Below are 16389 nucleotides of genomic sequence, written 5' to 3'. Positions count from 1 at the left end.
GAATACTGGAAAAGCAACACAACACAACCTGAATACTGACTCAAAGTACAAACCGAAAGATACTTGGTAGGTAGAAAATGAGACCATGCAGTAAACCCACTCTTCCATTTGAGTTCAGAAGCTTCCCAGAACTTGAATCGGACTGAAAGAAGTTTTAAACCAGCATTAGGTGTTGTAGGCTCCATCACAGGTGCCGGGGCCCCCAGCTCTGATACATTGGGGAACAGATGCCTGTGCTGGCCAGCATCACAATGGGAGTGAAGTGGAGAGAGAGCACTATCTACCCACCCACAGAAAGCATAGCTAATTGTGCTCTCTTGGGTTCTGGCTGCTGATGACAAAGCAGCATGACCCAGGAACTAAACTTGCAATCCTCTGGCCATCGTGTCAGCATCTTAGTCTGCTGAACCACTCAGAGCCTTTACATACATACCTATTCTGAGTGACAGAAATATCTGTTAATCTCAGAGGATATCGACATGAGAGAGAGCATAAAGCATGAAGACGAAGTAATAAACACGCGTGTTAACAAATACGATCAAGTATAGGCATGTGTCAGCCGAAGTCTCTTTAATATGCAGTACACAAAGTTGGTTTCAAATCTCCATGGACACAAAGTGACAGTGGTGATGTAAATATTAGTCTGAGCAAGATTTAAATAAAATAAAATAAAATAAAATAATAATAAGGAAAATAATCTAAATGTTAAATTAGCCACTTCATGCTCAAAACAAATACTGATCATTTCTTTATTTGAATTCAATACGCAAGTTAGAAGCTCTACTGATACAGTTTTACTAACACGGAAATGGTCAGAATAGGCCTGCAACAATGTACTGTTGTGCTAAAACAGTGATGGAGAACCCAGGCCAGAACTTGACAGTGAAATGTGAACTTGAAGAGAACTGTCCAGTACTTGATTGAACTTACTATTTACTATTAGGCCATTTCTAATTTGTAATATTTACTTGCTCATAACAAATGAGGACACTTTTTTTTTTTTTTTTAATGGGCAGAGTTGACATTTCTTCATTCAAGTCTAATAAGACTTTTATAGGCATATCTATAATGAAATATGTATTGGACTACATGACATCCTACCAAGTGTGTTCTTCTGGGCCTGTTTCAGAATATGTGCAATCACAAAAAGCGCCTCGTCACTGGTCACAACCGATCAAACAAGATTCAGTTGAAGCAACTAAATCCCGGACAAAAATGTTAGCTGTCAAAGGTTCATTCTTAAAGGGGGTTTGTGTGTCAGCGTACAGTATTTTTCAAAGGAAAATTCAACAACTGTAACATTTCATTAACATTCTTACAAAATAAAGTGCTTAGAAACGTACCTCAAAGCAGTAAACATTGCTTAAACTGTCTTCGCTCCAAAACTCCACGTCCCCAAGTCTGAAAACGTGTTTACAAAAATAAATATAGTCTCTAATGGAAAATAAGGAGGCTTCCGTACGGTGTCCAATGACATGATATTTCCTTGATGGGTTCAAGCCTGAATGTGTCTATCTGTATAGGTGTGAATTGTAGAATTTCCTCCTTCCATTGCATATACACATGTGTCAAAGGACTTAAGTTAGACATTCAATATGCTGTGTAGTGCTCTTAGCCTAATTTCCTTGCAAATTCATCAAACCACAAAACCCAATCTGATGTTAAAGTTAGACATTAGGAGTGTAGTCACATACAGGACAGTAAATCAGAAGTAGATTCACCTCCAAACGGTTTTAAAAGAATCTTTCCAAGCAAGATACATTACCTTGACTCTCAGACACCTCCCTGTTTCATTCTTCACCCCTCTCTCATCTTCCCTTCTCAGTCAAAACATACAGTTTCAAGTTACCCCTACGACCTATGAATTAGCAAGAGGAGTTAAATACAGTAGGTAAAACAATCGTTGTGCTAATTTTGCGTTAGTTCCACACCGAACCATTCGTGGAGTTGGAATAAACTAAAACAGGCAAACTGCAGTACGGCCTTTTGCTCGTTTTGGTTTTCAGTCTTAAGTCTGGATCCAGGCGTGAGCGTGAAGGAAGGCTCCGTCTAAACGATCTTCCCATTCTCTCTAGCCTGGAGGAAAGACAGAAAGAAGCAGATGTTAGATCACTGTGCATTTCAGCGTTACAAACACAGGTCACTCAAGAACTATTTAATGTTTAGTTTGAGCTTATGATTAAGAAATTAATTCTAACATGTCTGAGAGAGTTTGACACCTGCAATCTAAAGCATTATAAAATAATTGGCTGGGCCACCTCACTACAAATGATCCTTGTATTAACATATTAAAAAAAAAAAAAAATCATATTTCCTTAACATGCTCAATCAGGCTGATCAACTTGTCCGATAGCCAACAGGCTAAAAGAAAGGCAACAACGCTCCTTTTTATTATTCCTTTATATTTATTTATTGGTAGGTATTGACCAATGCATACCAGACCACACACCCCACAAGACGGTCTGATCCAGTCATCCAGCCACCACAGTTTGGCCCTGGTCAAAGTCAAAGTCAGTCAGACACTCCATTTTTCCTGCTTCCAACAAGTCCTGTCCCCTTCAAGGGCCGACTGTTTAAATGCTGATAAATACACTATATGTCCAAATGTTTGTGGACACCCCTTCTATTGAATGCATTCAGCTACTTTAAGTTGCAGAAAATGACTCATTCATTGTTTCCTCCAAATTCAAGGGTATTAAAAAAGTGTCTGTTTTTGATGAAGCAACTGTCTCTACTGTCTAGGAAAGTCGTTCTACTAGATTTTAAAGCATTGCTGTGAGGATTTGATTGCATTCGGCAACAAAAGCATTAGTGAGGTCAGGATGCTGGATGATTACCACCAACTCATCCCCAACTCATCCCAAAAGTATTGAACACAGGTCCACTGCTCCACAGCTCAATGCTGGGGGGCTTTATACCCCTCTAGCCCACACTGGGCATTAGGCATGGTGCTAATAGGTTTATGTTTATCTGCTCCAGAGAGTCCAATTCTATTGGCAGTACTTCTCTACAAGGACTAGACAAGCTAGGAGTGTGCATTTGCACACCTGTTTCAGCAATATATAAAGTAGATGTTTGCATCTATTAGATTGGGTAATTCAGGGAGAGCAATTCTCTCTCATGGCTTACTGAATATGCTTATATGCCTGCATGAGATGCTTGGCATCTGTAAATGTATTACATTTATTATATATTTTATTGTGCATCCATATATACATTGCACCTTACTGCATTATTGCCTAATTGACACGGTCAGAGTCAGCAAAGACACGTTTGGAGATTTTCGTTTCCTCTTCCTCACTGAATGACTGGCGTAGAAATCTCTGTACAGAGTCACACAGTCTCTTTCAATCAGAGTCATGCGCTCTTGCGAACACTTCCCCCTCAGGATCCCATTTTCCCTTCATATCTCCCCACCAGACCCTATTCGCCAGCCATAATGGAGGATAATAGGCTGGGTAATAATATAATCACTTTACACATGCATTCCTGATATGGATCTACAACTAATAACCTCATGTAACTGTAGGGTTTTTTTTCTCAGAAACTTGGACCTATGAGGGTTCCGGGACCGATAAAGGTTAAATGAGTAAATGTAATTATTGATTTTATCTGACTACATTAAGAGTAGATGTCTGAATAACTTCAAACATGAATACCCAAGAACATTTTGTAAGAGTTAACGTAGCATTATGCTCTTAATCACAGTTTAGAATTCTTAAAAACGCAAACCAGAAGCTAAACTGGATTTATTAATGCTAGACAATAACCAGAGTTATACTGATATGAATAAAGTAATGAGACTGTAACATATAAAATAGGCAAATACCATATGTGACTAACACCAGTGGATAATACTACCTGTAGAGTATAAAAGGGATATAGCAAAAGAGAGAAAGTGAGAAAAGGAGCCATGGAGAGGGTCTAGGGCCACATGTGACTGACCCCCTGGGATTTGGACTGCGAGTTCATACTCAGAGATCCTGACATTTTTATTTTTTAATTTATGACTACCACACTCATACATATTCTCCCTCATTACATGAAATGCTGTTGACACTGGGAGGGTGAAGACCGACAAATGCCTCCTCCGACACGGGCAGCCAGTCAGCCATTCCAAACCGTCGCCAATGCAACATTACGGGGCAATTGAAACGCTTGGGAAAACGATGCTTTTTTTTTTTTTTATTAAAAGCCTAGGTCATCTATGCTCAAGTTAACACAGCTTTGAATACCCTAAGCAGACACACAAACTTATTTTCTTTTGTGTTTATGTCTAGAAATTGTTGACACATAATTACTTATACTTATGGCAGGAAAAAAATAGAAAATAAACAAACAAACAAAATTTTTTTCGCTTAAACCCAGTTGGTGAACAAAAGGGACTGAAGCAGGGAGCAGCACAGTCCTCACACACAGCTGAGAGTTAACAGTGCAACATGAATAAAAAAATTTAAGAACTCAAGGATATTAAAAACTCAGCTCCACAGCTCAATACTGGGTGAGTTTATAACCCCAATTGGTTCCAATAGATTCATGCTGATCTGCTCCAGAGAGTTCTATTCTATTGTCAATTCTTCTCTCCAGCGACAAGACAAGCTGTGTGTGCACATTTGAACATGTGTCAGCAATGGGTGCAATGTGAAGTAGCTGAATGCATTCATTTAGGAGGGTCCGACCCAACAAAAACATTTGAACATACAGTATGTGTGTCACTTATGTGGATTATATCTTTATGAATCCAAGTACTAATACACATAAACAGTTAGCAATCAGGAGAGCATCAATATTGGGTCTCTGGATCATTGCCAAAACAGTGGTGCAACTCAGGCTTAAGCTAAAATCTAGAGAATACTGTCTGGGAATTAAACTACTAACCAAAATCACTCGATTCACACAATAAATGACTGCAAACATAAAAAGAGAATGCTCCTGAAAGCGCCATTAGATATCTCCTGGTGCTTTTGGGATGTAGTGCATTAACGTGATGTTGATGGAACAGAGCCTTTAGTGAACATGCACAGTGCCACTTTAAAACCTCTCGCCGAATCACTTGAACCCTCTACTGGATGTTCAGCGGGCTGCTCAGCCACACAAGGCAGAGCTACTTCAAATTTGCAAGTCAAATAACAGATTCTCATCAGCATGCAGCCAGGCCTCCAGGAAATCCAGCCTCTTCATGGCACGCGAAAAGAAAATGACCAACTAATGCTTCAATTGCAACACCTTCCCCAGAATCCAGGCGAGGTCAACCCAGTTCAGTCAGCGTTGCGACCTCAATCTCTGATTTTAAGAATGGTCTGTTTTGAACTTGCTCTTACCTTATCAGTGCTTGTGTTGTGGTCAGGAAGAGGTTCTCCAGATTCCAAACTCAATACTGAGAGACCGGAGTCAATCAGCTCTTCTGTCAGACAGAGTTACATGACCTTAATACCAATAACTGTTCCAGGGACCCTGATCTGTTATCTCAATGCTGTGACAGAGGTTATATAATTAGCTCTATTAGCCCTCAGGCAGGGTGGTCAGTAACTATTTACTAACTATTAAAATCAACAAAAAAATCTGGTTTGTAATTTATATAAATACTTTTACTTATTCGAGGACATTTGTGCATAAAGTCATTAAGCTTTACCCGGTTTCACTTCAGCATTCACACCGAACTTTGAATGCTTCCTCTGGGTTTAACTTCGTTCTGTTCGGCCAGATCAACGCTTGTGATGCTTTGCTGTTGCTCAAACAGATCAGCCATAACATAAAAACCAAGCCTAATATTATGCAGATCTCCCTCGTGCTGCCAAGACAGCTCCTGACCTGTTGACGTATGGACTCCAAAGACCTCGGAAGGTGTAATGTGGTATCCGACAGCAAGCTGTTAACAGCGGATTCTTTTAATTCTGCAGGTTGTAAGGTGAGGCCTCTGTGGATCGCAACAGTGAGCCTTGGGTTCCCATGACCTGGTGGCCAGTTCACAGCTGTCCTTCCTTGGATCGCGTCTGCATACCAAAAAAAAAAAATCCCAAGACCTGCCTGGTGTTTTGGTGATTGCAGTTCGGTTCCAGTCATCTAGTTTTCACAAATTGGCACTAGTTAAAGCGGTTCAGATTCTTACGCTTGCCCATTTGTCCTGCTTCCAACATATCAACTTCAAGAACTGCCTGTTCACATCCTGCCCAATATATCTACCTCTTAACCCTTTAAGAGTAAAGCAAGTTCTGGCTACCTGCAATGGTCCTTTTCTGCAACCTTTGGACTGCTTAAGATTGAAAGGACAATCCCTGAATTTTAGGGTTGTGCTGTGCGTTGTGGGAAGACTAACTAGCAAACAGATTTGATGAATCAGTTTAATTAAAGCTGACGCTTGTGTCACGTTTAAAGCCGAACGTTCAGAGCCCACGGGTGGGACCGCACTTGTGGATAACAGGTGGTACTAAAACAAAATAATCAAAATGTTATTCACGTCACCAGTCAATGGTTTTTATGTTATGGCTGATCTGTGTATCACACACTGCTGAGCTTCACTTATTCATTTTGGACCAAAATTAAGGAGAAAGTAGAAAATGGGATAAAAAAAAATAGCAGAATATTGCCAATTAAATCCAATTACTATTGGATGTAACAAGTCCACTGCATCTCTACAGGGAAACTCAGTACTTAAAGTTAATCAATATCATAGTTTTACTTACTCAAGTATTGTTTTTTTCCATTTTTTATATTTCAAAAATAAACTAAGAGCAATTTTAGGCTACTATAACCACTTCTGCCTACAGGATACGGTCAAACTACACTTTAGGCAAAAGATTTTAGTCATAGATGTAAATATTACAAACATGCTTCTCGTACTTCTTCTGATTTTTTTATACCCACAATGGAGTACAAGATAGGTCTTTCGCTCTATTGAATCTAAATAAGCCTTAAATGAACTCATCAGATTTACAGAATTACATCAAAGACAAAGAAACTTTTACAAGTAATTCTCTAAATTCTCTGTCCTATCAGACTCTTCAATCAAAGACTAAACGTTAATTCTCTCCTACCAGTGCTTCTGGAGGTGCTGCTCTTCATATGCTCCACAGGGTGAAGTAGCTCCTGGTCAATGGAATCGGAGGCATCACAAACATTTTGAGAACTGAAGCCGTGATCGGATGCTTCTTTAGGTCCACTCTCAGTTCCTTCCTTAAAGAAGCCTTTAGGTGATTCTGGAAGTTCTTTCACACTCGTGTCCTGCACATCTTCCTGACCTGACGATTTGCTTAGGGCATCTGTGGGTAGCTTGCCTATGACCTCTTGTCCCTGGGTGTTTTTGATGCTGTCCTGGTTGTGCTCCAAAGCTTGGTGGGTGTCCTCCTCTTCTGCTGCTGTTTTGCCCTGCAACGTGTTCTTTAAAGAACTAGCCTTAGTCTCTGCTGTGCCAGCGCTGGTGTTCTTCTCGTAAGCTCCCTTAATGAGGTCTTCTGAAAAACGAACCTTCTTCTCTGTGTTTTTAGTGCCAGATGCCTCAGTGTTTGTTGACTCCTTAGGATTATCATGTTGACTCGCTGCTTTGATATCGGCAGTGGCATCAATCCTGAATCCATCCTGGGTCTCTGTGTCTGGAGTGCTGCGTTCAGCTTCGGGTTCACACAGAGCATCCAGCTCCTCCAAAAACTCCTCTAAACTGGTATCTGGACATGTCTGGTCAGAAGAGGGAATCAGTGAGATATTACTCATTAAACCTAAAGGTTACAGATGGTCAGTGCCATCATGCCATCTAACTACCATGTAAGAGATCGGCTTCTACAGTCAGGTTCATAAGTATTTGGATGTTGTGGTCTTGTTTCATATCAATGACTATACTGGCAGTAGGGTTGTACTTTTTATAGATGCATGCAGTCATACCATCTCAAAATATTACCGCGGTACATGGTATTACTGGGGGGCGTAGGAGTAGCGCAAGTTGAGCTAGTAGTACTGATCGTTATGCATTTACGTGGCTTTCGTACAATCTGTTTTTAACTGAAAATTGACCAAATACCTTCTTCAGTTTGTTCACAGGATCACAGACTAAGACAAACAAACGCAGTTTTAAATCAACCATTAAATAGCTGTTAAGCAGTCAGTCTGACAATTACAAATGTTAAACTGCTCTGAATCAGGAGAGAGAAGGTGGTTAGCATTAGCTTAGTTAGCAGGATAACAATCTGCTTACCATGCTGGCTAAGTGTGGCTGACAAAGCCAACCCATAAACATTTATACAAGAATGACACAGAATGAGTGACAGCTGTTGAAAGGCCAGAAAGTTTCCCCGTTGTTTGTTTTTGTTCTGTAGCCCACTTAGTAAACTAGTCTTTGCTTTGCTGGTATCAACGATAAAATCTCTTGTATGAGTGAGCAAAGTCAAGAAACTAGTGTTGGAGTGACAGAAACCCAAAATTAGACTGGCCTTAGCTGTATTTGGACCCACAGCCAGCTACCTTGGCTTACATGAGCTAACTGAGGCTCAAATCTCACAGTTTTAGAGGTTAAAGCCTCATACCCAAAAGCACAAAGTCAAGTAAATGGTCTTAGGAATGTTTTCATGCACATTTAGTTGCCTGTTTCATTCAGATTTGCTTGCTTTCCTTTTAATTCAGACTATGCTTCACAGCACCCCAACGCTGTTGCTCTCTTAAATGTGCATGGGGAGGAATGAGCTCACTTGGCCATGAACTAGATAAGACACATTACAGACATCAGCTACGTTGTAATTTTGAAATGCTGTCCTCTTAGAGTCAATATTTTTTAATAACACAGTATATGATATTACAGTTATACCACCCAACCCCAACTGAAAGCCATACAGGTCTTTCTTGATGTCATACTAAGAGTTAACAGGTTCCAAATGCAGATGCCACACTTGAAATCAACTCTTTTATATGGTCACTTGTAAGTGAGGAAAGATTACCCATGGCCATGGAACAATAATAAGTAGAAATGGTCCATTGTTCTGATATGAATGTAAAATAAACAAACAAAAAATCACATTAAATCTGAAGGTCTACACAGACTGTAAGTAAAGTAAAGTAAAACTGAACTAAAATAGATGGACCTGACTGTACATTGTAGCTTCAGCTGGAAACTGGGGTTCACTCAAAGTTTCACAACATTATGGAAGAACAATAAAACTGGCATTTAATATTTATTACGGCCCTCAGTAGAACAGAGGTCAATTTTTTTATTTTATTTATTTATTTTTTTACCTCAGAACTAAACAAACGAACCTGTAACAGATCCTCCTCCACTTTTGCATCCCATCTGAAAAAAAGAATTCAGGACTTAAACACACATGTAATTCTGAACTTCTTTCACCACAGACAACCATAAAGAATACTACGACAGCATACAGTAGACAGAAACTCTGAGGCAGCCAAAAACAAGGGAGACGTGTGCTCTGAAATACTACTAAACATTCTTTAGCAATGACAGTATTGTAAATATCTGATAAATGATCACCTCTTCTAGCTTAAGCCTAGTGAGTCTTGGCCATTTTCTAAAAGAAATTTGCTCTTGCTAGTGTCTTTTGTGAGTACTGATTAACCACTGTAGTATATGTTATTGTACCCGGTAGGGGTACAACGGTAGAGGTTATGGTACAGAACTGTCACGGTTTGGATAATGCTGAACCCCTGGAAGCCTCAACCTGAAAGCCATTAGCAGATCAGCAACATGCCTGGCTAAACCCAGCTCAAGCTGCTTGGCATCTGACTACAGTGAGTGCAAATGACATGGCTTCTTTCAAAATTTACTGTGTGGGAAAATTCCTAATGAACCCAACTACGTCAGGGAGGAGCAAGCTGTAACCTACACAACTGGCCGCTCAAACGTAATGCAAAGAAGCCTAGTCTTGAGCATTTGGAGGCTTTATTTGCCATTGTACTGAACCCATACCAAACTATAATGTCCAAAATATGGTGTGAACCAAACTGAGCCTTCTGTGTACTGTTACACCCCTACTACTTGGGATACAGACAGTGTAAATAGCTGGACAATTTGGGACCAGGCAGAACGGAAAAAAACTAACAAAACAGCTAAACAACAAAATAGCTGTTCAGAACTGGCTAAACTACACAAAATACATAAATATATTTTTATATATATAAAATCTACAAAGTAAACAAAATGGCCAACATTGTAGTCAGCAAAAATGATCAGGGTGATGCCAATATATTGTGCAACAAGTTGCTAAAAGTTATCGTGACAGGCCTAAATAGAGCTCTATTCATTATTCCAGACAATAAGATTTCTAGATTATTATTATTATTTTTTTTTTTACATTTTTTATTTTTATTTTTGAGCTTCCTACTACTTGTTTATATCAATGTAATAATATAAATAGAAAGTTTCTCACCTCCTGGCTCTGCCAGTCAGACGATCCTTTCCTTTCGCTTTGCTTCCAACTACAGGAACATTCTTTCCTTTTTTATCACGCTGTCGAACTGGGTTGACTTTAAAGAAAATATGAGATAATAAGGACATGACACACTGATGCCATCATGTTGCTTTAGTGGCACATTTCCTTTAGAAACATTACCAGGAAAGAATTTCACACTCTTATAAATCTAGTTGAGATTTTATGGCCAAGTGCATCATTATTTCTTTAGAAGCTGTGGTTTATACAGTTCATTATAGAGGCATGAATCCTGCATCTCACACACAAAAAAACAAAGATAAAAGACATTAATGATCTGTTATGAACTTTCAAAAATGATTTTAGTATGAACCTCCAACGCAGTGCTGCATACTAAGCCAAAAGAGTTCTAAATAGTACCGACAAGATTCTCTGTCTCTTTAAAGAACCAAGATGTTTTCCAAGTACATAAAGGTCTAGTTAAGCAGGCAATGGGGCATCTATGTATTCAAATAGTTCAATAATAAACCAATTCTTTATTAAAGAATCCAATTTTGAGGTTAAATGAAATTAATTATAAATGATATTCTTTTAATTTTGTATTGTCAAATGAAAACATTCACTCTTTGAAGCTGGTCTATAATAAAGGCAACTTTTTCCCTGTATTATAAAACCTGTTGTATATTGTTCTTTAGAAAATAATCTTTTGAGTAGAAAAAAAACAAAAAAAAACATAGCAATAAAAAAGAGCCATTTTTAGTTCTATTTTAGCCTTTTACTCTTTTTTTATTTTTAGTATAGACTGGCATGGCAATAAGACATGATTCGGGTGAGGTATAATTTAGAGTGATGACAATTTGCCTACCTCGCGATTCTGCTGGTGAGGATCTTAAATTTCCTCTTCTGCTGTTTCTACCACCTGTTAAATCAAGTAAAGCAAGCCAATTATTAATTAAATATACATAACCTAATTCTATTAATAAAACCCCCAGACAAACAAGTACCTCTAAAACAGAAATACTCCATAAGATGACCTTCTTTTCTAAAAAAATATATCGTTAACAAAGAAAATCAATAAGGATGTTTTTGCAAATGATAGATGGGGATTGCCTAATTTCCAATTTCACACTTCTTTTTATTGTTATTTTATTATATATTTTTTAATATATATTATTTTTAACATTGATTTTCTCACCTCTGCTTGGCGCTCCTCTCTCTGCTGCCCCTTTCTCAGAAGAAAACCTGCAAAGACAATTTATTGACATGGAAACGAACCCAGTAGGTTCAGGTGGAGCGGCTAAATCAATAGCATATACGACTGGGCGCCACAGTGCTAAAAACACAGATACAAGCAAAACTCATGCCACAGCAAAAGCCCAAGAGAATGTGTAGTGCTGTGTGTATGAGGCTGCATAACATACATCCATATCATATCACATGAAATAAATAATCTATACTATCCACAGTGACGGTGACAAACATTTTAGGCAAGACTGGTATATTTTATATACAATATTAAAAGGGGAAAAAAAGGAAAGAAGCACCATGCAAAGGTTTGGTTTAAAGGACTTTCACCAAGATTTTAACTAGCGTCTAAGGGCTGTGGCTTGTTCAGGATCATCTTTAGAAAAAGACAGACCATGGCAATTGTAAAAGATTAATAAGAATTCAGAATCCTTAAACCTTAAGCCCCAACAATCAGCAGCCATAACTTCCTCTGAGCACCTGCCAAGACCTTTTAAGATAAAACAGACTGGATACCCCCAAAGCAAAGATATTAAAGTGGTAGCCGGTTGCCCAGTTCTTAAGGTAATTAAGAAACGACCGTCAGGAGGATTTTTAGATCTTTAGATTTCACTTTAGTTGCAAACAGTGGCTCATGAAACAGCTCTCTCAACAATGAATGGTTTTGTTTGAATATCAGAAAATTCTGGAAGCATTTTTTCCCTTGAGGACTACCTCAAGAGGCTCAAGCTGAAGGTTTGGCCACAATCCACACAGTGCCCTGACTTTAACATCATTGAAAACCTGTGAATAGGCAATGGACACAAGACAGCACTAGAAACCTCCTGCAGGGAAGAATGGGGGGGCTGAAAGGCTTAGCTTTTGTTGTTTACATGCTGCTAAATTTGTACTGAGGGTGTTACTGTGTTCTGACCATGCAGTGTCCCCAAACGTTTGCTTCAGGGCTTTTTCCTCTTTTGTTATTTTGAAAGGATACAAAAATGGAAATTAAAAAGTGTCACACACATATACACACAAAACACAATGAATGGTATGGACTGGGAAGTAGTAAATGGTCTGAAACTTGAAACACACTCTTGTATTGCAAGAAAAGGAAGGAATTTTCAGCTGTGATTAAAATGGGCCCCTTAAAAGCATATTCAACTTACTAGTTTTTACCCTAATATTTATGCCATCTGTGGTATATAGTCAATGATCACATACAATAATTAAGACTACCTGCTACCTGTACTTAGTAAAGGAACAAGCGTGTTTGGAGTCAACTAGCTTTGGTCTTTACTAAGCACTGAAAATAACCAGCCTGTGGTAGAACACTGGGAAAAAAAACCAAAAGGTGGTTCCTCAATGCCATCATTTCAAATAATTTGACCAATTTCCCCCCCGTTTTAAAAAGAGTGTACTCGCCTTCCTAAAAAGGCTTCGAAATAAAACCTGAAGCGACACTCAGAACCGTCATCTGGTATGTATGCAGTACTCACTAAACATTTCACTCCTGAAACCTTCACGTTTCCTGCTCCCTTTCGGTTTACGGTATGTTTGCAAACTCTCCCAAATAAGGCAAGGCATTTTAAGCCCTAAAAATAGGCTCATGTTCTCTTCCACAGTCAGTGCCTCTCTCACAAGGGAATCTTTTCAGTATCTCAAAAGCTATTCAGTTGAGGACTTCCAGACGTGGGGGTGTTAAAACCCACAGGGTACAATCCTGCTACATAACCCAGCTTCCAGATTCCCATAAATACATGGGAAGAAAAGAGCCAAACCATACGTCTCCGGACCACAAAAACAACGTGAGGAGCACGGGCTAAAGGCCAAGGTTCCGACCTCTCAAATGAGTGGGGAATGAATGGGCGACCAAAGGAGACCGGAGGTCGAGATGCACTCATGGTGTTTTCATGAACAAGGACTGAGAGACTTCTACAGGTCAACAGATGGTATGGTCTTCCATACATGCTCGGTCTTCCTTTGCATGAGTGTTTAATCTAGAACCACAATAAGGTCACCACAATGAATCAATCAATCAATCAATAAATAAATAAATCAACTTTAACCTTTTATTCTAAATCTCATTAGATTCAACCCTAATCCTGGACTTTTTGATTTACTTTCTTGCATTAAGGTAATTGATGTTTTATGACTAGACTTTCTGTGATGAAAAAAAAAAAAAAGAATCAACAGCACAAGGCACCAATCTGGTCAGATAAACTCTCCTGATCAGATCATCCATTTCTGAAAACCTACTGTTGCAAAACAACTTCAGACTACAGACTGCTGCAGGCAGTATGATGAATGAGGCATCATGTTTCACATTTCCCTCACCTTTCTAATTCACCCTGTTCGATTATTAGATTCTGCAACCCAGCCCTTTCTTTATTCTGAAGAATTTCCAGTAGAGCAGAACAACAAACAAGGATAAAGCAAAACATGGCCTTTTAAAGGTAGCTAAACAGGTCCAAGCCGGACATGCTTTCAGCAATCATCTTATGTTCCCATTAGAAATGGAAAAATCAATTGGCTGTTAATCAGGATCAGCTGATTTTCAGCCAAAATACGTGATACGCGTTTCTTCAATTAGGCAATCCTGAGAGCCGATCAGCTCATATTCATGAGTTAAGGATTACAGTGGCAGATGTACAATTCTAGTCTTATACTGCAGCTTACATTTGAACTTGCAGGTCGTTCATACTGTGAAGGAAGCTAAACGACTGCTTTCAAAAGGTTCAACTGGGTTTTTTAATTTCATGGGCTTTTGATGGATTAATAAATGACATGCTCCTGCTACTCTTACGATCTTTCAGCTGTAATATGCAGATTAGTGTTCCATGAACTACCTGCTGCAATTGTACCGAAGTCCCTTACAATGCCATTCCTAGGAAGATCATTAAACTTTACGCTGTTGTTTTTCCACTAACAAGTGCATTCAATAAAACCCTGCCATCATCCTTTTGTTCTCTAGGGTAGAGGCACAAACTCCTTATACTATGCTAATGGCAGCAATCAGCAGGGGATTACTGCATGACTCAAATGGAAACCACTGAAAACATTTCTTTTTTTTAAGCTGTTCACAATTCTGGACTTTGTAGGTAATCTCAGAAGAAATCTGACCATTTTTAACCTTCAAGTTTCAGGCTAAAATATGCAGTGCCCGATTTATATAAAAAAAAATTAATAAAAAAATTAAAAAGATGCGTAAAATTAAGCAATGAGTCATCATCCTAAAATGAAAATATAAATAAATAAATGCATAGTGTTTCACTCGCGGACTGGATGGTGATGATCTTATGAACACAGACAATTACACAGTTAAACAATAACTGTAGGAGGTTAGGCAAAATACTTGCAAATGACACCACCAGAAACTGAAAAGCCACTGAAAATCAGTGAATAGCACAGACTTGACAAAAAGGAGAAAATGATGCACCAGTATATAATCCTCGTCTTATCATTTAATCTATTCAGATGTTTATTTTTGTATGATGTTGCAACTAGTATAAACAAGGCTCCTCCATGTCTGCTGTATAAACAGATATACTGGCTCACTTTGAATGTGAATTTGAATGTTTCCCATATTAGAGTTACAGTTACAGAAAACATCTAACCTACAAAACATACATTTGTCAACTAGGCTCACTTTTTTAGCAGTCCTTGTAAACCGCTAGTATTTAGCTAGTCTCAATCTTTTAGCATTACATTTACATTTACATAGACGCTCTAATCCAGAGCGACTTACAAAAGTGCTTTGCTATTTACCTAAGAATAACCTCAGCTAGTTTGAATAGACTAAAAATGCAAAGAAGCTCTAAGCTTAGACTCTACTAAACACAAGTCAATAAGGAGACCATAGTACTGTACTAAGTTCTCTCGGAAGAGCTTGGTCTTTAGTCAGTCACTTCCCAGAGGAAGTTCATTCCACCACTTCGGTGCCAGGACAGAAAAAAGTCTGGACATTTGTCTTCTGTGGATTTTAAGGGATGGCGGGTCGAGCCGAGCCGTACTTGAAGCTGGAAGGGCTCTTGGTGCAGATCGGCTTTTGACTGGTAGCAGTCTTTGTAAGCCGCTAGTCTTTGGCCAGTCTCAATCTTTTAGCATTACATTTAATTTACATTAAGGTCATTTAGCAGACACTCTTATCCAGAGCGACTTTGTAAACTGTTAAGTGTTAAGTGTTTGGCCAGTCTCAATCTTTTAGCAGTCGTTGTACACTAGTAAGACTGTATTTGGGCAGGCTAATTCTTCGGGCTGTCTTTTGCATAAGCAAAACTAAAAAAGGCACAAGCACACAAAAACAACTCAAGTCAGCTTCCAAAATAAACTGCAATTTATCTTTTAGTTGAAGAGGCAGTTAGACATGGTGAGAGAAACAGCTCAACATACAATAAACAAACAAAAAAAACGAAAAGAAAACAACTACAAATCAAAGAAGGCCCAAGACAAAGCAAAGCAAGCCAGTTAGTCAAGGTTAAAGATGAGGCAGATAGAGCACATGCATCAAGTCATGGGACAGCAGCGACAGCTTACATAAGCTCTGGTTTGTCCATGTCCCAGGCTCTCCTCCACTGGCCCTGGGAGTTCTTATGGCGGGCCACGCGCTCCCTATCGATCTCCTCTCGTTCCTTCTTCCAGCGCAAGTACTCTAGCTGCTCCTCACTGGAAGTGGGGGTGTCCAGGTCGGAGGGGTGCAGTGCATCGGGCAACTCAGTTTGCTAAAATGGAGTAAAAAAAAAAAAAAAAAAAAAAAAAAACAAGCAAGCCATCATAACACATGCTGCATGTACATACATAC

At 39.0% G+C, this 16389-nt stretch overlaps 1 protein-coding gene across 1 annotated transcript in view; it reads right to left on the bottom strand.

Moving 5' to 3' along the window:
- Nucleotides 1–537: 537 nt before the first annotated feature.
- The window catches only part of ccdc9b (coiled-coil domain containing 9B), a 42529-nt gene continuing 26677 nt past the window's right edge, over nucleotides 538–16389 (bottom strand). Inside the window, exons 6-13 of the mRNA XM_072688895.1 lie at nucleotides 16125–16309; nucleotides 11560–11606; nucleotides 11230–11283; nucleotides 10365–10461; nucleotides 9238–9271; nucleotides 7035–7671; nucleotides 5322–5404; nucleotides 538–2076 (exon numbers count right to left, since the gene is read on the bottom strand). Coding sequence (XP_072544996.1) covers nucleotides 2050–2076; nucleotides 5322–5404; nucleotides 7035–7671; nucleotides 9238–9271; nucleotides 10365–10461; nucleotides 11230–11283; nucleotides 11560–11606; nucleotides 16125–16309 — 1164 coding nt within the window. The 3' untranslated portion in view covers nucleotides 538–2049. The remainder of the gene's footprint in view (nucleotides 2077–5321; nucleotides 5405–7034; nucleotides 7672–9237; nucleotides 9272–10364; nucleotides 10462–11229; nucleotides 11284–11559; nucleotides 11607–16124; nucleotides 16310–16389) is intronic.

Source organism: Salminus brasiliensis, chromosome 10 (assembly GCF_030463535.1).
Source record: "Salminus brasiliensis chromosome 10, fSalBra1.hap2, whole genome shotgun sequence".
NCBI classification, from domain to species: Eukaryota; Metazoa; Chordata; class Actinopteri; order Characiformes; family Bryconidae; genus Salminus; species Salminus brasiliensis.
This window is presented reverse-complemented; position numbering and strand designations above follow the sequence as displayed.